The sequence below is a fragment of the Capra hircus genome, chromosome 1 (assembly GCF_001704415.2).
Source record: "Capra hircus breed San Clemente chromosome 1, ASM170441v1, whole genome shotgun sequence".
In the NCBI taxonomy this organism is placed as follows: Eukaryota; Metazoa; Chordata; class Mammalia; order Artiodactyla; family Bovidae; genus Capra; species Capra hircus.
The window spans coordinates 135,315,065-135,339,721 of NC_030808.1; the positions used below are offsets into that span (position 1 = coordinate 135,315,065).

Here is a 24,657-nt window from a genome sequence, read left to right on the forward strand (position 1 = left end):
GGCAACCACCATTATATTTCTGTCTCTATGAATTTGACTTTTCTAGGTAGCTCATAATACATGGAGTGAAGACAGTACCTTTTGTGTCTGGCTTATTTCACTTAGCATTATGTCCTCAAGGCCATGTTTTAGCATGTGTCAGAATACCATTCCTTATTAAAGCTGAATAATACTCCATTGTATGTTGGAATTGTCTGTTCCATTTTCTGTTGATGGACACTTGAGTTGTCTCTACCTTTGGCTGTTGTAAATTATGGTGCTGTGGACATTGGTGTACATATATCTGTTCAAGTCCCTGCTTTCAGGTCTTTTAGATGTAGTCTCAGAGGTGGAATTGATAAGTCATGGTAATTCTATGTTTAACTTTTTGGGAAACTATCTTGCTGTTTTCCACAGTGCTGAACTACTTTACATCTTCACCAGCTGTGCACAAAGGTTCCAGTTTTTCTACATCCTTAGAACATACTGTATTTCCTTTTTTTTTAATTCATAGTAAAAGTCATCCTAACAGATTTGAAGTGATATCTCACTGATGGTTTTGATTTTCATTTCCGTGATTAGTGATGTTGTGTGTCATTTCCTGCTTTTATTGGCCATCTATATGTCTTCTTTGGAGAAATGTTTATTCAGTTGGGTTGCCTTTTGTTTGTTCTTGAGTAGTAGGCGTTCTTTACATATTCTGAATATTGATCTCTTATCAGTTATTTGATTTGTATATATTTTCCCCCTTCTTTGGGTAGCATTTTCACATTGTGTTCTTTGATAGACGAAAGTTTTAATTGTGGTGAAGTCCAGTTTATCTGTTTTTTTCTCATTGCTTGTGTTTTTGGTGTCATAATTAAGAAATCATTACCAAAGGTAGTCATGAAACATTCTTATACGTTTTCTCATAAAAGTTTTGTTTTTATTCTTTAGAGCTTTGATCTGGGTATTACGTACTTTTCCTCTGCTCATTGGAATTATCATATGGTTTTTTCCTTCTTGGTGTGATAAATTGTATTAGTAGATTTTATATTGTCAAGTCAAGTTTAAATTCTTCTGGATGTGATATATTCATCTTTTTTACACATTGCTATGTTTAGTTTGCCAATATTTGATTTAGGCTTTTATCTACTCAGTGTGATACTGACCTGTACTTTTCCTTTTTCCGTTATCTTTGTTGGATTTTGTTATTAATTGATAAAATGGATTGGGGGATTACTCTTTCTTTTTTAAAAAATCTCAGAGTTTGTGGTAAATTGTGGGATTATTTTTTTCCTTTTTTAAAAAAATCTCAAGAGTTTGTGTAACATTGGGGTTCCCTATCCTTGAATGTTTGCTGAAACGCATTTGTCTGTTTGGGCCTAGTGTTTCTTTGTAGGAAAATTTATAGTACTAATTCACTTAATGGATATAAGACTGTTCAGTTCTGTTTTTTTCTGAATCAATTTTTGTAAGCTGTTTACTAGGAAGCTTAATGGCTAATTTTATTAGTCTTTTTAGCAAACTAACTTGATTCATAAATTTATTCTTTATTCCTTCTGATTTCTTGAGTTGCACGATTTGCTTTCTTTTTTTTGGGTAGTCTTTTAATCTAAGTATGTCAATAGATTTCTCTGAAAGTACTCACTCAACTAGTTGTATTTCAAAAGGTTTTTAAAAAACTTTTGTATTTTGCTCACACTGGGTCTTCATTGCTGCACACAGGCTTTCTCTAGCTTTGGAGAGGAGAAGCTGCTCTAGTCACGGCGCACAGGCTTCTCATTGCAGTGTGTGGGCCCCTCCTTCCGGTGCCTTCTCCTGTGGAGCACAGGCTCTCGAGCACTTGGGTTCTAGCAGCTGTGGCATGGGCTCAGTAGCTGTGGCACATGGACTTCAGTCGCCCATGGCATGTGGACTCTTCCCGGACCAGGAATCAGACCCATGTCCCCTGCTTTGGCAGGCGGATTCTTACCTACTTTACCACCAGGGAGGTCCCAAAAGATCTTTTATGTAGAATTTTTGTAATTTGTTATTGTTGTTACTCACTCGCAGAGTCGTGTCTGACTCTTTGCCAGCCCATGGACTGCCGCACTCTAGGCTTTCCTGTCATTCACTATCTCCTGGAGTTTGCGCAAACTCATGTATCCATTACGTCAGTGATGCTATCTAGCCATCTCATCCTCTGCTGCACCTTTCTCTTTTTACCTCCAATTTTTCCAAGCTTTAGGGTCTTTTCTAATGAGTCTGTTCTTTGCATCAGGTCGCCAAAGTAATTCTGTCCTAAATATTTTCTAATTTTATCATATCTTTGCTGTGAGATGTTTAGGAAGTGGTTTTTGTAAATGTTCTTCTGTGCCTCAGAAAAATGTTTTCTATGATTATTTGGAAATTTATACATTTATATGATGTAATCAAGTTTTGTCAGTTCTGTCTATGCATGGAATAGATGTTAAACTCCTCTGTTGTAATGGTGACTGCCACTTTTTCCATGCAATTCTGTCACATTCAATTCTTTTGTGTGTATTTTGAAGTTTTATTACATGGTGATCCTCATTGCCCTAATTTTTATTTTACTTAAGATCTATTTTATCTGATATTAAAACACCTATACCTGTTCACATAGGTATTTTTTTAGTATGACTTTCTTTTAATTGAAAATTGGTTGATTTACATTGTTACTTGTGATATATTTTTATTATTTTCTACCCTCTTGTTCTGTGCTATTTGTCCCATTTTTCCATGCTTCCTTGTTTTTCATTTTTTTTTTAATATTTTTGTCTTTTGGATGGGTTGAGCTTGCCTTTTCCTTCCCCAGATCACACTCCCAATTCTGCATCTTTCCCTCTACTGATTTCAAAGCTTATATATACTATTTTATGTTTTCAGTGTTTACCCTTGAAAATCTAATGTACATCATAGCTTAAAATTTTAAATTAATTAGAATTTTTGTCTTTCTTATGAATATTATAAGGACCTTATAACATTTATCTTCAGCATCACTACCAACCATACCTTCTACACATGCACTCGTTAATATATTCAGCTTATGTGATTTCGTCTTGTATTTTCATTATCCTTTAATCCCACAATTAGGCATTGTTGTTTTCTATATTCAGTAATTGTTTTGATTTACCAGCATATTTAGCTACTTCTTTGCTCCATATTCCTTATTGCATCTGATCTCTCTCCTTTGCAATAATTTTCTTTTTTCTTAAGATATATCCTTTGGAAATTTCTTCAGTTTCTGTTAATGTCTTTATTTTCCCTTGTCCTTAAAAGATAGTTCTAGACAGTTAATTTGTCAGAGCTCTTGGGAGATATTTTTTCTTTGTCATCTGTTTCCATGACTGCTGATTAAGAAGTCAGATGTCAGCTTACTTGTCATTCTTTTGTAGGAAATCTTTTTGTCTCTGTTTGGTGGTGCTAATGGTTAAGAATCCACCTGCCAGTGCAAGAGACACAAAAGATGAGGGTTTGATCCCTGAGTTGGGAAGTTCCCCTGAAGTAGCAAATGGCAACCTGCTCCAGTGTTTATGCCTGCAAAATTCCATGGGTAGAGGAACTTGGCAGGCTGCAGTCCATGGAGTCACAAAAGAGTCTGACACAGCTTAGTGGCTAAACAGCAGCAGCATCTATTTTTCTCTATTTTTAATACCTTTTATTTTTTGTGTCCTGGAGTTTTACCATTTATTTGTCTTATTTGCAAGTCATTGTGCTTTTTGAATCAGAGAATTAGTGAGTTTTTTTTTCCTTTATTAGTTTAAAAAAATTTTTCATCTATTATATCTTTGAATATTGCTTTCCTTCATTCTCTATATTCTGTAACTCCCCTTTAGCTCTGTGTCCTTAATCTGTCCTTCTAATTTCATCTTTTTTTATTATTTATTATATGTAATTTCTTTAGATTTTCCTTCTAAAACACTATTTTTCTGTTTAGCTATTGCTTAATATGTTTAACCCATCCATTAAACTTTCAAGTTCAGTATTTTTTCAGTTTGTAGAAGTCCTAGTTCTTTCAGTAGTGTGGTGTTCTGTATTTGTGGGGTTTTTTTGCTTTATTTCTTGAGACATTTTAAACCTGTTGCAACATCTGAATGAAGAGCAGGGGTAGTTCTCCTGATTGTTGTTCATGATGCTTGGCTTCCTCATGTGTTTTGTGATATTTATTATATAAACTCTTTCTTGTTAGGACTTGAGGTTCTAGGAAGCCTGGGAAGAGAATTTGGTCCTCCAGATAAAGTTTATGTTTAAACCTGCCAGGAGCCTAGGAATTTCCCAACTTAGGACACCCCTAAGTTACTTATTAGCTGGATGTTTTTGGACCATCAGGTCCTAACCTACTCTGAGGACCAGCCTATGATGACAGATTCCCAAGAGAGATGTGTTGACAAACCCCTCCCCACCCGCTAAAAGCCAAAATCGTGTACTTCTCATCTCTTTGCAGGGTGAACGTAGTGGTGGTTGATTGGTTTTTGATGGACATTTTTACTGAAGGCATCTTCCTTTAGGGTTTTTGAGTGGAAGGGTATACTCTGCCCCACCTCTAATTAGTGTGGGATAAAAGGCTTGACTCCTGTCCCTCCACATGACATCCTTAAATCCTACGGATGTTGGTCACTGCCAAAATAGATGGTAATTATTACCTTTAGTGATTACTTAATGCTCTGGATTCATGCTACCACTTCATTTTTAGCCTTTGAGAATTTACCTTGCTTTTTTTGTAAACTCAGCTTTGCATTTATAATGATACCTTTAATATTTCATTCTCTATTTTTAGGTGTTTTATGGTGAGAGGGTTCTGCATGTCTAGCTGGCCATATTTTTATTTATTTCTGACATAGTTTTAGAGAATTTCAATTTTCCTTTTTTTTTTTAAGCTTAAAACAACATTCAATAATCCACACTGTTCATGTTGTTCTGCAAAATGATTTTTGTCAGACCATTTGCTCATGCTTTAGTAGTGTATCATATCAGATCATCCTAGTTTTTTAGGATGTTTTAGTACAAAAAGACCACCTATTGACTGGAAGCAGTTTTATGTGCTATCCTTCAACAAGGGTGCTTGTTGGAGTCAGGCAATTAGTTTCTCAGATCTTCTTTTCTGAAGCAGCTAGTAGTGTACTGACTTTGAAAGGATTTGGTGATATTAAATCTCAGTGAATCCCTGAGTACCTTTGAAGGAATGTAATTAAGTGTTTATTTCATATTGAAAAAGCTATCAAAAAGTGTCTGTTAGGCTTCTGAATGACATCTGTTTGAAAAGAGTGTTCTATTGGTAAATGAACTGCTATAAAATGTGTTATTTTATTCTGAACCTTTAATAACTTCAGGGTTTTACTTATAATTTATAAGAACATAGTATTTCTAGTTTGTTTTTATAGTATGTACTGATGTGTTCAGTCATGGCCAACCCTGTGACTCCACGAATTGTAGCCCACTGGGCTCCTCTGTCTGTGGAATTTTCCAGGCAAGAATACTGAAGTGGGTTGCCATTTCCTTCTCCAGTTTTTACTGTAGTAGTCTAAAATTTCTTTCTTCTTTCTTCTTTCCACTGGGCTTCTTTCTTCTTACCACCTCACCGATTATACAGAAACATCAAACAAAGTTGTTTTTTTCCTCCTAGATGTGATTGTGAGCAATTTTAATGCAAAAAAAATGTGTTTTTACATTTTATATTATACATTTTATAACTACTTTCTAAATGCTTTATGGTATCCTGTAACCTTTATTTCCACCCAGGCTTACTCATCCTCATGTGTGCTCAGTCATGTCTGACTCTTTGTGACCTTTTAGACTGTGGCCTTCCAGGCTCCTCTTGCCTGGCATTTTTCAGGCAAGAATACTGGAGTGAGTAGCCATTTCCTCCTCCAGGGGAACTTCCTGACCCAGGATTAAACCCTAGTCTCCTGAATCTCTTGCATTGCAGGCAGATTCTTTACCTGCTGAGCCATTGGGAATACATCGCTCTAAATTATAGATACACTGTTATCCTTTATTCCTTAGAGTATGAAACTGAGGATCAGAGAGTCTCCTGACATACTGATCAGTAAATGCTCTAGACAGAACAGCTTCTTCAGAGTCTCAGAGCAATTTAAATACTTGTATTAAGTAGAAATTAAAGTGTGTATATACATACTTTATATATATATATATACACATACACTCTCTATATATATACTTTTCTCCAATAAGCATGACTTTTCACTTTTCAACTAATGACTGTATGCATGTGTATATACAGTCATTAGTTGAAAAGTGTAAAGAATCATTTATATATGTATATATGTACATACACACACACAGCCATATACAGTAATTAAAGTGAAGAGAGTCCTGCCTACTGGAGATGAGGATAGAAATAAGAAGATGGCTTCCCTGGTGGCTCAGCAGTAAAGAATCCACCTGCTGTGCAGGAGATGTGGGTTCAGTCCCTAGGTCAGGAAGATTCCCCTGGAGAAGGAAATGGCAACCCACTTCAGTGATTTTGCCTGGGAAATCCCATGAACAGAGGATCCTGGCTGGCTACAGTCCATGGAGTTGGAAAAGAGTGGGACACGACTTAGCAACTAGAACAACTATAACATAATGTTATGGACCCTGGAATCAGACAAACTTTGGTTCATGTCTCATTTCTGCCAGCTAATAACTGTGACCTTAGAGAAATTACATAACCTCCTTAGACCTGACATTCTTCTTGAAGGATGGGTGTAGATATAGCAATAGAACTAGCCTTATATTATCATAAGCATTAATTACATGCACGAAAAGCATTAAGTACAGTGCCTATGTCCCTGGTGGCTCTGATGGTGAAGAATCTGCCTGGAATGTGGGAGACCCAGGTTCAATTTCCTGGGTTGGGAAAATCCCGAGAAGGAAATGGCAGCTTACTCCAGTGTCCTTGTCTGGAGAATCCCATGGACAGAGAAGCCTGGCAGACTGTAGTGCATGGGGTCACAAAAAGTCAAGACACAGCTGAGCAACTAACTCTATGTAAATAGGAAAGAATCTTTGAATAGCTTCTAGGCTTGTTGGAATCCCAGGAAGCAGGGCTTGGAAAATTCTGAAAGTTGCTCGGTTATGTTTGACTCTTTGCGACCCAACGGACTGTCCATGGAATTCTCCAGGCCAGAATACTGGAATGGGTGGCCTTTCCCTCCTCCAGATCTTCCTACCCAGGGACTGAATTCAGGTCTCCTGCATCGCAGGCAGAGTCTTTACCAGCAGAGCCACAAGGGAAGCCCCTTGCAGAGTTACTGGAGCTTCATGATTTTCTAGTACACTAGGAATACCTAGAATACTAACATGATTGCTCTTATCCCAGGATGGTAATACTCATTGCTGTCTTGGGAACCCAGAGGATGGGGTAGGTCATATTCTTTCTTCATTGTATACTTATAAAGCCTTAGTTTTGTAATTGTGGTCACAGTTCTCAGGTTCTCTGTTACCTTTATATCCTTACTAGGAGATAAACTTTATAAAGTAAATTACCTGTTAGAAAACATTTCTTTTTCTTTTCCAGTTGAAGTTGCCAAGTCCGAAGTTGGGCTCTGCAGTGACTATACTCATGTGGAGCCCCTTAATGATTCTACTCATATTTCTCTGCAAGAACACCAGTCTTCCATCAGTCATTGCCTCCCTGATGTTTCTACAATTACCGAAGAAGGTTTATTTAGCCAAAAGAGTTTCCTAGTTTTGGGTTTTGGTAATGAAAATGAATCTAATATTGCAGCCATCATAAGAGAAAATGCTGGAAAAATTGTGTCCCTTCAGAGCAGAGTTGTTGCTGATTATGCTGTGGTTCCTCTGCTGGGGTGTGAAGTACAGGCGACTGTGGGAGAAGTTGTAACAAACACATGGCTGGTAAGAAAAGACCGCATCAGTTCAAATGTAGTATTGAAGGATGTCTGAAGCTAAGAGAGAATGTTTATATCTTTGGCACTTTAGTTTTGGTAGACTGGTATTTGGGTTTGGGCATTGTCTGGATTTTGCTTTTAGCAAAGGAAATTATAAATAATAAAATATGCAAGCTTCTTGGTCCTAATTCTGGTAGAATAGAGGGGCTACATGAGCAGCATTCTTTCCTAGGAAAGTGACTCCAGGTCTTCTCATATTTAGGTTTTCCCTGTTTTCTTACTAACAAAGCATGACATGCACTTTTGTATTATTGCATCTTGTTGGCTTATCAATGATAATTTCAACCATTGACTTTTTCAACTTTCCAAGACTTAAGAGGAAAAAATGATAACTACATTGGAAGAAATTAAATCTAAAGCAATATTTAGGAAATTCAATGATAAATCTGACTGATTTTAATATCCTATATAATGACTGATACATTTTAATATTATAATTTTAAATGTATTGTGAATGAGCATATACACATTTATATTAAAGTAATATTGCTTTTCACTGTAACTGAACCAGTGTTAACCACTAATCGCTTATTTCAGGGTGATGATGATGTTTTTCTTGTTTTTAAAAGGTAACTTGTATAGACTACCAGACTTTAATTGATCCAAAGTCAAATCCTCTCTTCACACCAGTTCCAGTTATGGCAGGAATGACTCCTTTAGAGGATTGTGTTCTTTCATTCAGCCAATGTGTAGGAGCTGAAAAAGACTCATTGACATTCTTAGCAAATCACCTTGGAGCCAGGTATGTCGTATTTTTAGTACCTGCCATCTTGGTGTATGTATTATTTGTTTTTACTTACTGAAAAGCATACAAATTAGCATTTCGCTGTATGTCTTATAATATTTATGAGGAGTATGTTGTGTATCTGATGTGGTGGCTCAATGTGGAAGGGAGAGAATCATGTTAGACAGGTACTTAGCAAGTATTAAGACTACAGGCATTAATGCTTACCTACCAGGAAAAGGAATATTTAAAGGTACTGCTTGTCTCAGTGTTATTTCCTTCTGTGTGCCATATTCTTTTTCAGTATACATTAATTGTTTCTCTGCAATGCAGTGTTAAGCAGAAATAATGAATACTTTGGGAGAAAGAAAATGAATTTAAAAGTTCTGGAATCCAAATTAGCCCAACCCGTAAGTGAACTTTAATGGTGGCTGTTTAAAAAAAAGAAAACTGTTACATAAATAATTATAAATGAACTAACTTTCACATTAAAGGAAAAGTTCTTTTAGAATATATCATGAAATAGCACTTAAAATACTTTTAAACAAGAGCCACACTTAAACCAAAGTGATTTAGAACATTTGGGGAAAAAGGTAAAGATGGGCAAAGATACATGAAAAGAAAGGAGAGGGGTACAATTTTATTATCAGACAAATTTGAATTCAAATTGAAAGGCATGAAACGGAGGGAAAGCATGTTGTAAATAAAGAATGCTATTTACACTGAAAATTTCTAATTTCTAAAAAAATTAGAAATGAATAGTAGAAATGGAAAATGAAGACTGTATCAACTGGACATTTTATAACTTTTTAATAACTCTTGGTTCAAAGGGGAATTCAAAACCATTTATAAGCCTAGATGTCATTGTCAACCCAATAGTAACAAGCAACACCAGTACCCACATTGTGACCTTAAAATACAGTTTCCCACTAAAAGAAACTAAAGCTTAAAGAAATGATCAGTTCTATGTCTGGGGCAGAAAAGATACCAGTGAGTCTGGAACCTTTTGTCAGAATGGAGAACAAATATATTATTGCACTACGAAGGGTTGTGTCAAAAGGACCGCCACTGGCCAAAGACAGGAAAAATGTCAATAGCAGCAGTGGCTCCAGATATTATCAAATAATATTTCAATCATGACTTCATAATGGCACCAAAAAACTAAGCTAATTGGCCATGTTTGAAGGATGCTAGGAAACAACTCATTATTTTTGAAAGCTGGTAAATGAGAAAGGATCTGGTATTTATTCTGCCTTCCTGGTACAGTCTGTATCAGACTGTATCCATAGTAATAGATAAGACAAAGTTTCCCTTTACAGAGGTATTCCAACAAATAAGTGAATAAAAAATGGTAAAATTTTGACTCCTAATAAATGGAAGAATCTAGATATTGAAAACCAACATTCACATAATAAAGAGAAAACTACATATGCCTCCTTATGAAGAATTTACAACCATCTTGAAACAATCTTATCAAAATAATGAAACCTCATGATCTAGTATCTTCAACAAATGTAAAGGGGGCATGGAAAGAAGAGGGAACCTGGAAGTCAAAAAACATAAAAAATGAAATGTAGTGTTTAAGGGTGGGAAGTGATAGAAATAAAGCAAAGTAAGGAAGTCCAGTCGCTCAGTCGTGTCCAACTCTTTGCAGCCCCATGAACCACAGCATGCCAGGCCTCACTGTCCATCACCAACTCCTGGAGTCCACCCAAACCCATATCCATTGAGTCGGTGATGCCATCCAACCATCTCATCCTCTGTCGTCCCCTTCTCCTCCTGCCTGCAGTCTTTCCCAGCATCAGGATCTTTTCAAATCAGTCAGCTCTTCACATGAGGTGGCCAAAGTATTGGAGTTTCAGCTTCAAGATCAGTCCTTCCAATGAACACCCAGGACTGATCTCCTTTAGGATGGACTGGTTGGATCTCCTTGCAGTCCAAGGGACTCTCAAGAGTCTTCTCCCAACACCACAGTTCAAAAGCATCAATTTTTTGGTGCTCAGCTTCCTTTATAGTCCGACTCTCACATCCATACATGACCACTGGAAAAACCATAGCCTTGACTAGATGGACCTTTATATTTACTACTCTGGGCAGGAATTCCTTAGAAAAAATGGCGTAGCCATCAGTCAACAAAAGAGTCCAAAATGCAGTACTTGGATGCAGTCTCAAAAATGACAGAATGATCTCTGTTCATTTCCAAGGCAAACCATTCAATATCACAGTAATCCAAGTCTGTGCCCCAACCAGTAACACTGAAGAAGCTGAAGTTCAGCAGTTCTATGAAGACCTATAAGACCTTCTAGTACTAACACCCAAAAAAGATGTTATTTTCATTACAGGGGACTGGAATGCAAAAGTAGGAAGTCAGGAAACACCTGGAGTAACAGGCAGATTTGGCCTTGGAGTACAGAATGAAGCAGGGCAAAGGCTAATAGAGTTCTGCCAAGAGAATGCACTGGTCATAGCAAACACCCTCTTCCAACAACACAAGAGAAGACTCTACACATGAACATCACCAGATGGTCGATACCGAAATCAGACTGATTATATACTTTGCAGCCAAAGATGGAGAAGCTATATACAGTCAGCAAAAACAAGACCTGGAGCTGACTGGCTCAGATCATGAACTCCTTATTGTCAAATTTAGACTGAAATTGAAGAAAGTGGAAAAAACCACTAGACCATTCATGTATGACCTAAATCAAATCCCCTATGACTATACAATGGAAGTGAGAAATAGATTTAAGGGACTATATCTGATGAGTACCTGATGAACTATGGACGGAGGTTCATGACATTGTAAAGTAAGGAAGTGATAACTATAAATATCCAAACAGTGGCTGCTATTAACATGGGAGGGGAGAGGTGGTAGTAACTGAGAAGAGGCATATTGGAGAGGTTCTGAAGTGACTGGTAAGAGTCTGTCTTCTGATGTGGGTGGGGAAAATAAGGGTTTTCATCTTATGATAATTCACTAAATCTTGTATTTCCTTTTTTGCTGTGTTCTGTACTTTGCTTATACTAAACAATAAGCTTTTGGAAAAAACAAATTGTAGAAAAGAACAGTAAGAAAATATGGCAATAGACTAAAGCAGTGCTCATAGAAAAATTCAGCAAACTGAGTACATAAAATACTAATCTACAGAAGTCACTGACCTTCATATGTGCAGCTAGTTAGAAGAGCTAATGAAAACAGAGATCTTTTACTAAATCTGTAGTAAAAGATAAAATAGGTAGCAACGAATGAACAAAATGAAACCAAAATAGACTCATAGATATAGAGTTTAGTGGTCACCAGAAGGAGGGAAATGGCAACCTACTCCAGTGTTCTTGCCTGGAGAATCCCAGGGACAGGGGAGCCTGGTGGGCTGCTGTCTATGGGGTCGCACAGAGTTGGACACGACTGAAGCAATTTAGCAGCAGCAGCAGAAGGGAAGGGAATAAGAGGCTGGGCAAAACTAGTGAAGGGGATTAAGAGGTACAAAATTCCACTTATAAAATTTAAAAGTCACGGGGATGTAATTAGATTTGGTATTGATCCTTTGTAATCTATTTAAATGTTGAGTCACTATATCGTACACCTTAAACTAATGTTGTGTGTCAGCTATATTTTGATTTAAGAAAAAAGTTGAAAGTGAAACTTGGAAGAGCTACGGAAACTTGTAAAATGCGGTTGAGGGAAACAGGACTTGAAGAGTATGAAGGATGTACCTGTTCTTGGACAGGAAGACTAAACACTATAAAGGAATTTTTTCAATAAGGCAATAAGCAAACTAATTCTTAAATTCATAAGAAAATATTAGCAAGCAGGAAATTCATAAAAATTCTGAAATAAAATTGTTATTTAAATATATTTTGTAAACCCCACAGATAATAATATGTCTGTAAGTAGCAGAAAGTTAAGTGAACAGACAGAAAGCATAGAAATAGACCTAAATACAAACAGGAATTTAGTATATGATAAAGGTGATATTTCGGCTTATTGAGGAAAAGATAATTCAATAAAATTGGAGCAACATCTCATACCAAAATAAGTACCAAATTAATTGATCAGTGGGTTAAATGTGAAAAATGAATCCTTGAAAGTACTAGGGAAAATGTGGGATACTTAACAAAGACATTTCTGTTTGTATCTCAGATGGTGGTGTTCTCTTTAATATTCTGTGATCTTGAGGAAGACACTTAATTTTACATCTTTTCCCAGGTTGTATCTTTATGATAACTTATAAAATATTGGTATTTCACAAACACTGAGAGGATCCAATGATATACGTGAAAATGCTTAGAGAAGTTGTGGTATAGGGCTAGAAGTTGTGTTATTCATATTCATCCTTTGCTCCCCTAGTTCCATGTCTTTTACTGGGAGGAAAGACACGGTGGGTAGGTGGGTAATGACCAATTAAATAGATGATCTTTCTGGTTATTTCTTGTAAGTCTGGTTTAATTTGCTTATTTTTAAATAATTAGTTTTAAAAAGTTGAATTTTAACAATACATTTTTATCCTAGAGTAAGAGGATTAGCTTAATTTAAGAAACATAACTAACTTCTAATGTGAGTATTTTCTTATACTTAGAACTCTGACAACACCATTGTATTAGAAATGTTATTCTTTGCCAACTATTATGCATATGACCATTTGCTTTTCTTAAACGTAACTTTCAGTGTTCAGGAATACTTTGTTCGCAAGTCCAATGCAAAGAAAGGCATGTTTGCCAGTACACATCTTGTTTTGAAAGAGCCAGGTGGTTCTAAATATGAAGCTGCCAAGAAGTGGAATTTACCAGCAGTCACTATAGCTTGGCTGTTGGAGTCTGCTAGATTGGGAAAGAGAGCAAATGAAAACCATTTCCTGATTGAAAATTCATCTAAAGAAGGTTAATATTTTTGTTTGTCATTTTATATATATTTTTATAGTTTGGTTTCTGGGATTGTTGTTCAGTTGCTAAGTCTTGTCTGACTGTTTGTGACACCATGGTTTCTGGTATATGAATGTGCTAAAACTTGTTTTTAAGACCGGTCATTAAGATTTCTCCCTTTAACATGAGCCACTGTTGGGCACCCATTATTGGGGAGAGGGGTGGGCAATGTAAGTATGTTCATAGCAGAAATGTTCAATTTATAATTGTACTATCAAGTGTAGGCACAATCTGAAAGCTAAAAAGTACAAAACAGTATGGGAGTGGTCTAGGGTCTCAGTGTTTGAAGTCTAAAGATGTGAGCTTGGATCCCATTTACTGTTCCTTCTGTGAGTAAAGTGCTGTCTATTCCTATTTTTTTTCCCTATCTATGTATTTTATTCTATTCCAGTCTGTTCCTGGACTTCTGCATGTTATCTCTTGCCCACCTTGTGCTTGCTTGTTCCTCCTTATCTTTTAGCTCCCAGCTTGGATATCACTTTCCCTGGAAAAACCTTCCTTGATTCATAAGTCTGGCCTTGTCTTGCCATAACACCATGTCTCTTTGTAGCTTTTAACCCAGTGTTACCATTCTAGTTTACTTTCCTGTTGCCCTGCTCAGCCGTAAGCTCTGAAAAGGCAAGGAGTACATGCATCTTGTAAATTATATATTTTCATTGTCTAGATTGGACCTGGCATGGAGCAGCCATCTAGTAAGTGTTTTTGATAAATGTTGAAAAATGGTAGGAGGCAGAATGGGAGGACCCAGTAGCCTCTCTTATATAACAGGATGGCATCCCGGGTCACACTTTAAGGAACCTTGGGAACAGCTCTCAAAGCTATTATTACTTTTCTCTAGACAACCTGGGAATTTTACAACTGAGGCAGAGTAATGTTTAGGTCATGTTAAAATCTCATTAAGAACTTTTCAAAAACTTGACTGTAGTTGTTCACTCTGAGTACATGTAATTGGGATTATCTTTTTACTCTGCCATTGACCAAGATGACATTAACTTCTTCTTGTTGAATCACTAAGTCATGTCTGACTCTTTGTGACCTTATGGACTCAGCACACCAGGCCTTCCTGACCTTCACTGTCTCCCAGAGTTTGCTTAAGCTTATGTCCATTGAGTCAGTGATGCTATCTAACCATCTTATCCTCTGCCACCCTCTTCTCCTTTTGCCTTCTGTCTTTCCAGTGAGTCAGCTCTTCACATCAGGTGGCCAAAGTATTGGAGCTTCAGCTTCAGCATTAGTCCTTCCAATGGATATTTAGGGTTGATTTCCTTTAGGATTGACTGGTTTGATCTCCCTGAAGTCGAAGGGGCTCTCAAATGTCTTCTCCAGCATCACAATTTGAAAGCATCAATACTTCGGCACTCAGCATTTTCTAATATAATTTTGGGCAAATTATGAGGTTTATTGAGAATATTTTAAGTTGTAACAAGATGAAACAGGAAATCTAATTTCATTTATTATTTCAGTTGATTTGCTTGTCTAACTCAACATATATTTTAATATATTGTCTGGTTTGTTTCTTTGAAAGTAAATATATAGCTTTGTGGTATGAAATATCCTTAAGAATTCACATGAAAACTAATAGGAAGATAAAAACATCACTTCTTGTATGCCTCTTTAGAGACAAGAAAACGACATCAGTGGCTCACATTTGTTTCTTTTCATTTTAAATCTCTAGAACAAAGTTTGGAAACTGAAACAACAAATGAGGTGAATCTAAATCCAGATACTCCAGAGCATCCTGTAACACATCGGGAAACTCAGAGGAAAACAGCCATTACACCTTTAGATATGAACCGCTTCCAGAGTAGGGCTTTCCGCATGGTAATGTCACAGCACTCCGGACAGGCTTCAGTCTCCCCAGCCCCAGGACAGTCACTTCAGAAGGAGCCCTCATTACACCTGGATACGCCGTCAAAGTTTCTGTCCAAGGACAAACTCTTCAAGCCTTCCTTTGATGTGAAGGTGAGGCTTATAGAAAATGGTTCTGGAGATAACAGTTTTATAGTTTATAAAGTTAAAGCACCAAGTTCTCCATCACTTAGTTTGTAGTAGTAACTTCAGAAATGTTGGCAAATAGATTCATGGTCATGAGTCCCTATGTATACCCAGCGTTGAGGTAACAGCTAGAGATATATATGGTGATGGAAAATCAGGACATCTGGGTTCAAGTCCTGTATCTGTCGTGAACAGTATGATTCACAGATCATTTAACATATTTGAGCATCAGTTCCATCTTTTGTACAAAGAGGATAACATCACTGAAAACTTACAGATTTACTGTAAGGATCAAGTGAAATTGTGTGATGAATAGTTTTCATTAACTGTAAAATTACATAGACGCATTGGACTTAGGTTTTGATTCTAGGAGTACACCCGTTGCACCTTCTGAAAATGTTATCTTTTTACCTTTCAATCCTTTGTCCTAAAAAGATGAGTTAAGTGTGCATCTTTCTTTGATCTTCTGAGCATTGGAATATGGCTCCCTGTCTAAAAAATGCATTCACAAATGAAGGTTTAATTCAGCCTTCTCAGATGGTTTTGTTTCATTCCCCAAAGATAATTTTCTTCACTATTCCTTTAGTAGTTCTTGGCCTTTCAAATAGCTGTTCAAACTGTGATTTTTTTAATCCATGAACCTTTGCAAAATTATTGTGTGGTTTTACTCATAGTATGTTTGGAGCAGACTTAAAGTTTGTAAGTTGTTCATCTTAAGAAAATAAACATAAATTGACCTGGGACAGTTTTCTCCAAGCTAAATCTTTGATCAGATTTCTTCTGAAGTAACATTTTGTACTTTAACATTACTTATTCTGTGAAAAGTAGAGGGAAAGCACTGGTTTGGAAACTGTGAGATCTAGAATCAGGCCTTTGCTTTGCCTCTTACTGCCCTTTAAGGCAAGTCAACTTCTTTGTGTTTCATTATCCCCACCTGTAAAATTACAGAGCATATCTAGATGATTTCTAAGGTCTCAAAGCTAGTAATATTCTTTGAATAGTAAATGGAATAATAATAGGCAAGATAGTAGAAATATTTCTGTTTGTTGAGACCATTCTTCTACCTTACAGTGAAAAACTGATGGTTCTGAAACAGTCTCAGTGAAGGTGTAAAACACGTTTAAAGGTTTTATTGTTTAGTCATCATGTGTTTAGCAGTGTTCTCTCTTGTGATATACAGAATAGTGCTTCACCGTGTACTCAGTGGTCTTTAAATTGATATAACAGATGGGCGAAAAAGAAAAACCTGATTCTCTCATGTGCTCTCTAGTGCCTGGTGGGACACTGATGCTTCGCTCATGAGAATGTATCAGTGTTGGTGCATGCGCTTTGCTTACATGGCTTCCTTCACCTGTGCACATTGTGTGTGTTCAAGGTTAACATTCATCAGTTGGGCACTGGCTAAATACTTTCTGCTGTATATATGGAAAACTATTCAGATGGAAAGAGAATGAGCGCAGGTCCTGAACAGCAGTGACTAGTGCTCACGTGGGAATTGGGGTGGCGTGGGACTAGGCATATATGTTGTACCTTTGCAGATTTTTCATAATCCTCAGCTCAGTATGACTTTTTAATCCTCCTTATTGTTCATGTCTAGTTTATATCCGTCCTTGCTGACTTGTTTCCTTCTGTGTTTTTTGCTTGTTTACTTGTTTGTTTTGTTTATTTTGTTTTTGGTATCATTTTAACCAATTTCAACTGTGAAGTGAAGTTGTTCAGTCGTATCCGACTCTTTGCGAGCCCATGGGCTGTAGCCTACCAGGCTCCTCTGTCCATGGGATTTTCTAAGCAAGAATACTGGAGTGGGTTGCCATTTCCTTCTCCAGAAGATCTTCCCGACCCAGGGATTAAACCCAGGTCTCCCACATTGTAGGCAGATGCTTTACCGTCTGAGCCATTTCAACTGTAAGATCAGACAAATGTGGTAAAATACTACTGAAAATGTATTAAGCTGCTTAGTTTCTTTGAACCAATTTGTTGGACAGTGTGGAATTGTTTTCTTCATTATCTTATATAGATACAGATGATACTTCATTCTTTTTATTGTTGTTTGGAGGAAAGCTGGAGGAGGTTAAAGCAATAATCCAGTTAATACTGAGGATTATTCCCCTTCTCTCTTTACCTCTTTTTTCCCCTTTCCTTTTTCTGTTTACCTCTCTCTCTTCCCCCTCTCCCCTCTTCTTTCTCTTTCCTTTTCTCCTTCTTTTCCTCACTTCCTTCCTCCCTCTCCTCCTCCATATACACAGGATGCACTTGCAGCCTTGGAAACTCCAGGAGGTCCCAGCCAGCAGAAAAGGAAACTGAGCACACCACTCTCAGAAGTCATCGTCAAAAACCTGAAAGTTGCTTTGGCAAATAGCTCTCGAAATGCTGTTGCTCTTTCTGCCAGCCCTCAACTGAAGGATGCCCAGTCAGAAAAGGTGGAATTATATCTCTTATTAATATTAAAAGGAAGTTTTAGATTAAAAAAAAACATTTAAAATAATAATGATTGATCTGTTTCTTTTATTTTCCACGGGCAGGAAGACACTCCGAAGCCACTTCAGAAGGTAGTGGTGTGTGTTAGTAAGAAACTCAGTAAGAAGCAGAGTGAACTAAACGGGATTGCAGCCTCTCTAGGTGCAGACTACAGGTAGTTGGCACATCTTTTTTTTGGTGGTGATATGAACTCAATTTATAGGGAAACCTAGAGCTGTTGTAAGCATCTATTTTTTTTAAAAAAGCATTATTTTGCCTTTTATTAATAGTTTATCATAGTATCTACAAAATCCAGTTTTTATATAATTTACCTCCTCCTTTTAAAATACCCTGTCCCATATCAATTCACTCTTACATGTGTGTTTTTAGGGCATATTTAACAAATATATGAGAACATACTTTGTGACACTATTCTAAAAATTTGGGATCCATGAATGAGTACAGTTTAGAAAAAAAAATCCTTGTCTTCAAGGAGTTTATTAATACATTTAGGTCAGAGATTTTAAGCCTGTTTCTTAGTGATTTTCACATTAGAGCCCTTCTGTGAGTGTACTAAGTGCTGCAGCACTCCTTAATTAAAATGGTCTTTTGGAGGATGTTATCTTTTTTACTTTGGAGGCATAGATAACCACTCTCAACCTGACAGTCCAGCTAGAGACAGGTCCCTAGCACAAATGGCATCAGTATCAGGGATTGAGAGACCCTTGCCTCTTCCAGCCAGTGCTAAGTTGATCGTATTCCTTCATTGTCTGTGGTACTCGCTTTCTTGACCACTTGTTTTCAGCACTTCATAGTTAGCATAATGATTGGTTTACAGTTAACAAACAGTTTGAGGGATATGATTAGCTTTATCTTTCCCTTTTGGTAAGTCATTTCAGTTATCTTTCTTTTTGATAGAGAAATTAAATCAGGAGAATGGAAAAATAAAATATATTTGTGTAATTATAGGCACCTTAGTGTTTCATTCACCTATTGTAGAAAAGTAAAGCTTTCTTACTTACTGTTACTTGTATTGTCTATGTATTGTTCTTACCTGGTTGCTGAGTGCTCAATATGAGGCGAGTATTATCTCATTCCATTCTCACAGTAGCCCTAAGAGCCCTAAAAATAGAATGCGTCCGTGGGTATTCTGTTTAAATGTGGACTTATGTAAGATTTAAAAGACACATATAGGACTTGTGTTTTTATAAGATTTAAAATGCCAGTCCTGGGAATTCCTGGTGGGTCCAGAGGTTAGGATTCTGCACTTCCACTGCTGGGGGCCCAGGTTCTATCCCCGGTCAGGGAACTAAGATCCCACAAGCCACACCAGACAACCAAAATAAATAAATGCCCCCGTCTTCTCAATATATTAAAAAAAAATACATTGCTGAAATCCCTAAACAGAATTTAATAGTCAATGGCATTAATTTGGAATTTGCATTAGGTGTATTCCTGAAGTGAATTTCTGAGACTTGATAATTAAGGAGAGGAAAGAACTCTTATTATGCAGAGGTTACAGTATGTGTGTGTTCATAGGGTAATCGGCTCTCAAGTGCTGATGTTCCAGATGTTCCCTTCCATACGCACCAAAGAGATCAGTGCTACTGTCTCCCACCTGCGGAAAGTTAAAATCTAGACCAGCTCTTCCTGGCACGTCAGATATAGCACTCCCTTTTTATTACAGATACTTATACAACATTCCTTCTACTAAAATGGATTTCATAAATCTAACTTTTATAATTTAAACTCAGTGGAAGGTACATAGTAATAGAATATACATTAAATATGTAAATACCTTTGTCTGATAACACAGAGGGGAATGGAGTATTTATATTTTTGCATACATACATTTTTGCATAGGCTGAAATAGATATGGAGACTCAGATACCATAAACAGCATTTCTGTTGGTAATATGACTACCACGAGTTATTCACATTTAGCAAACTAGGTTAAGGAAATATTAAATGGGAAGAAATCGGGAACACAGTGTAATAGCTAAGAGTGTGCTTTTTGAAGTCAAAATTGGCTCTACCTCTTATTCACTGAGTGTGTTACTTTAGTCACATCCTTCAGTGTTCTTATCTGTTAAATGGATAAAATAATACAGTGTTTTAGAATTGTTGTGAGGAATGGATGAATAATGCTTTGTAGAGTACACAATATTACGGGGCACAGAGCAAATGTACAGTGACTAGTGGCTGCCAGCAGCTGGAGGATAGGTTGGATACTTAACTTGAAAATATCTTTATCATTATATCACCTGTATGAAGTGATATTATAGAAGATATTTTAAAGAATATGTTTCTGCATCTCTCTCTGCATTTATATATTAAAAGATATGCATATAAAATTTAACAGTGAAAGTGGAGTCTGTCATTTAGTGTTTTTGCTTACTCTGGTTCCTGAAAGGTTTTGCATATTCTGTTTATAGAGAGTAATGATAAACTAATGTAGTTATCTTTCTCAGGTATTCAGGCTTTTGTGGGTTTGATTGTTATAGGTGGAGTTTTGATGAGACAGTGACTCATTTCATCTATCAAGGACGACCAAATGACACTAATCGGGAGTATAAATCTGTAAAAGAAAGAGGAGTACACATTGTTTCAGAGCACTGGCTTTTAGAAGTAAGCATACTTTTTTCCCCTCCCCTTTCTGTTAAATGAAAACATAAACAGTACTTCAAGGCACAAATCCATTTCTCTGTACATAAACAAGTTTGGTAACCGTATTTAATTGCACATTTCCTTTCTTTGGCATCAGAAACTTAAGGTCTTTAATCCTTAAATGCTTAGTAAATCTTTAATGGGTATTCTTTCAGATTGTCTGATTCTTCTTGCTAGTTAAAAATGATATGAGAGAAAACTGTAATGCTTTGAGGAGAATTAATTTAGCATGCCAATACAGTTTCTTTTCTTTCTTCTTCTTCCATTTTCCTTCTGGGTATTCCCCGAAATGTGATTAATACTTTGGCAAAAGCATAGAAATAGAATTAGATTTTATACTTTAGTGGGCAGGACATTTAAAAGTGAGGACAAATTGTTAACTTGTATGATGGAATTTTAAAGTCAACTACTTTTCAAAACTTTAATTTTGTGAACTTTTGCCATCTTATAACATAATGTTTTGGCTTTTTCCTACTTAACATCTTTTAGTCACTAAAATTTTTTTTAGTCCTGTTTTAAAGCACACCATTGTATTACAGTGTGCCCAGGAGTATAAACATCTTCCTGAATCTCTTTATCCGCACACTTATAATCCCAAAATGAGCTTGGACATCAGTACAGTGCAAGATGGCCGACTCTGTAATAACCGACTATCCTCAGCTGGCTCTCCAATGAGGGATGATGAGGTAAATGATATGGATGATACATTTACCCCCTCTTTAAGCTGAATGTACAGTCATATATTGCTGTGAAGCCTTATACAGGGCTTGATTTGAGAAACTAATTTTTCTCCTTTAATAGCCAGATCATATGCCTATAGAAGAAAATGATATAGACAATATGACCACCAGTAATAAAGAACTAACAACATCAAATGGAAATGGAAGGAATGACTCTAAAGGAGGTAAAATATTTTAAGTTACGAACAAAATTTATAAATGTGTATCTTTCATACTGACTGCTTCCTTTGCATCAGATGAACAAATAAAGTTGTCTTCTGTATTGCTAAATAGAAGTAAAGCATATATTAATATTTGAGGATTGAATTGAGGCTCCATGCCAGTCATTAATTAATAGTTAGCAAAGCTTTGAGTGATATAAGTGTGAAACCTGTGAAATGTGTGAAACTAGGTATTCTACAGAGTTGGTGTGACACAGCCGTATTCTCTTGAACATAGGTAGAGATGGAGATTTTTCAAAAATTGGTCCTTTGATTCGAAAAGTTTCATTATATGCACAATATATTTTAACACAAATTCACATGGTTTTAAAGGTACAGAAGGAGGTGTAAAGAGTTTCTCTATCTTTCTGCTGTTATTTTGTTTATTTAGTTTTGGTTAAGCTGGGTCTTTGTTGCCATGGGCAGGCTTTCTCTAGTTGCAGTGCACGGGCTTTATTGTGGTGGCTTATCTTGTCGTGGAGTGCAGATTCTAGGCACACGAGCTCAGTAGCTGTGGAGTAGCTGCTTAGTAGCTCGCAGGCCCTAGGGTGCCCGGGCTCCAGCAGTTGAGGCAGTACTAGTTCAGTAGGTACAGCACACATGCTTGCTCTGCAGCACATGGCATCTTCCCAGACTGGGCATCCCACCCACGTTCCCTGCGTTGTCAGGGGAACTCCTATCCACTGTACCACCAGGGAAGTCCTCCGATGTTATTTTCTTATGATTTCTTCCAGAGCTGTTTTATGAGTATACAATTATAGACATGTTTTCTCCTTCCCTCATTAAAAAAAAATATATAAATGTTAAACTACTATATATATTGTTTTCTACTTGGATATTGATATTGTTAGTTAACATTTCAACTTGTGGAGTGTCATATTAGGACATAAGGAGCTTCTTCAATCTTTTTCCCTTTTTTGGCAACTGTATAGTATTCATAGTATGAATGGCCCACTTGGTTTAGCCAGTTCCTTGTTGATGGGCATGTTGGTTATTTCTAATTTCTTGCTATTATAAAGGGTGCAGCAATGAGTAACGTTAAAGCTCTAGGTGTCCTCTCTTTAATGGATTTAATGGGTCAGTATTTTCTATTTTCTTTACTGTACCAGAGCATTCCCTATGATTTACCTATTTAGTTAGTTCCATTCTGTTCATTCGAAAAATGTTTATTTAGTACCTACTTCAATATTTAGTCTATAAAGAAACCAAAGATAAACATGTTGTGGTCTGTGTGTTCAAGGACCATGAGGGAAAATCATAAATGACTGTAATGTATGTCAGGGTGTGGTACAGAGCGTGAGAGGATCAGAAACCGGCAGGGTATCTGCAGAAGGATGATGACCACGTGTCTCAGCACAGTGTCTGCAGAGGGCTTCCTGATTATTTCCTATTCCGTCTCCATAGTAAGGGCTGCCTTGATGTCTGGGTTCTGCAGTATTTATAGTCTTGGTACAGTACTGTAGCCTATAGTAAATATTCAGTAGATGTCAAGTCAATAAATCTGTGTTCAACTAAATCTAGACAAAATAGTTAATATGAATAAGATGTGGTAAAGAGAAACTTATCTTGATTGGTATATTCTTATTTGTTTCAAGCTCTGACACAGACTTTGGAGATGAGAGAGAACTTTCAAAAGCAGCTTCAGGAGATAATGTCTGCAACTTCAATAGTGAAACCCCAAGGGCAGAGGACTTCCCTCTCAAGAAGTGGTTGTAACAGTACCTCTTCAACTCCTGACAGCACCCGCTCTGCCCGCAGTGGACGAAGTAGAGTCCTAGAGGCACTGAGGTCTGTCCCTGTCACTGATGGCAAAGTAGCTTTTCCTTCCTCCCTTCCTTGCTAACTTACCCTTCTTTCATTTCGTGCAACTCCAGAATTATTTGGGAATAGGAAGCAAAGGTATGTTCCATATCAAGAACTGCTTCCACTGAGGCGTGATTAATACATTTAATTACCTCCGCTGAGAAAGACATGATTTAAGGTCCAATTTGCCTTGTTTGAAATGGATTGAATGGTAGTCCTCTCTGTTCTTTGTATTAGACTTAAAATAATATTGGTATTAGACAGTAAGTGCATGAGTACATGTATATACATATATAAATTTAGGCAGTTTTCTTTTTGGATTACATGTATTTTGTTCTCTTTATAATTCTTATCTTCTAGGGAAGGTGATTACAGATCTTAGTGTGATGTGATTTAAGTTCAGTAGAAATAACTTCATCTTTTTCTTAATAGAAAAATCTCTGTATGATGAATGTTAATGGACTTATATCTTGAATTGATTCATTGAAATATGCATTTATCTATATTAACTGTATGTCTCATGAGGATGTTTAGCTGAGTACTGAGCAAAACTGATTTTCTATTTAATACACCTCAGGTTGTATTTTACATTTTAGAGAGCCTAAGTCTTGTGCCAAAGTCAGTAAGTAAATATATTCTCAGAGTAAAAGTCCAACTTCCTTGTATTTGAGGCAAATGAACACTTTGGGAGTGCCATCAGCTTTGGCAAATTATTTTTGTTAATAATTCTTTATGCATATACATTGAAATATTCAGTATACACATTGAAGGTAGGTATTGGAATTCTTTTTACTTTTCAGTGAAATTGATACACCATAAAGAGGAACTAAAAAGCCTCTTGATGAAAGTGAAAGAGGAGAGTGAAAAAGTTGGCTTAAAGCTCAACATTCAGAAAACTAAGATCATGGCATCTGGTTCCATCACTTCATGGGAAATAGATGGGGAAACAGTGGAAACAGTGTCAGACTTCATTTTTGGGGGCTCCAAAATCACTGCAGATGATGATTGCTGCCATGAAATTAAAAGACGCTTACTCCTTGGAAGAAAAGTTATGACCAAGCTAGATAGTATATTCAAAAGCAGAGACATTACTTTGCCAACAAAGGTCCGTCTAGTCAAGGCTATGGTTTCTCCAGTGGTCATGTATGAATGTGAGAGTTGGACTGTGAAGAAAGCTGAGAACCGAAGAATTGATGCTTTTGAACTGTGGTGTTGGAGAAGACTCTTGAGAGTCCCTTGGACTGCAAGGAGATCCAGCCAGTCCATCCTAAAGGAGA

General features: G+C 36.8%; 1 protein-coding gene across 3 annotated transcripts in view; it reads left to right on the forward strand.

Annotated features, from left to right (window-relative positions):
* Positions 1 to 24,657, forward strand: part of TOPBP1 (topoisomerase (DNA) II binding protein 1) — a 75,310-nt gene that overhangs the window by 23,519 nt on the left and 27,134 nt on the right. For all 3 annotated transcript variants that reach the window (XM_013966233.2, XM_005675555.3, XM_005675557.3), the window contains 10 exons: positions 7,481 to 7,821; positions 8,444 to 8,616; positions 13,265 to 13,476; positions 15,194 to 15,480; positions 17,760 to 17,933; positions 18,036 to 18,145; positions 20,475 to 20,598; positions 21,177 to 21,323; positions 21,439 to 21,541; positions 23,173 to 23,365. In XM_013966233.2, the coding sequence (XP_013821687.2) occupies positions 7,481 to 7,821; positions 8,444 to 8,616; positions 13,265 to 13,476; positions 15,194 to 15,480; positions 17,760 to 17,933; positions 18,036 to 18,145; positions 20,475 to 20,598; positions 21,177 to 21,323; positions 21,439 to 21,541; positions 23,173 to 23,365 (1,864 nt within the window). The remainder of the gene's footprint in view (positions 1 to 7,480; positions 7,822 to 8,443; positions 8,617 to 13,264; positions 13,477 to 15,193; positions 15,481 to 17,759; positions 17,934 to 18,035; positions 18,146 to 20,474; positions 20,599 to 21,176; positions 21,324 to 21,438; positions 21,542 to 23,172; positions 23,366 to 24,657) is intronic.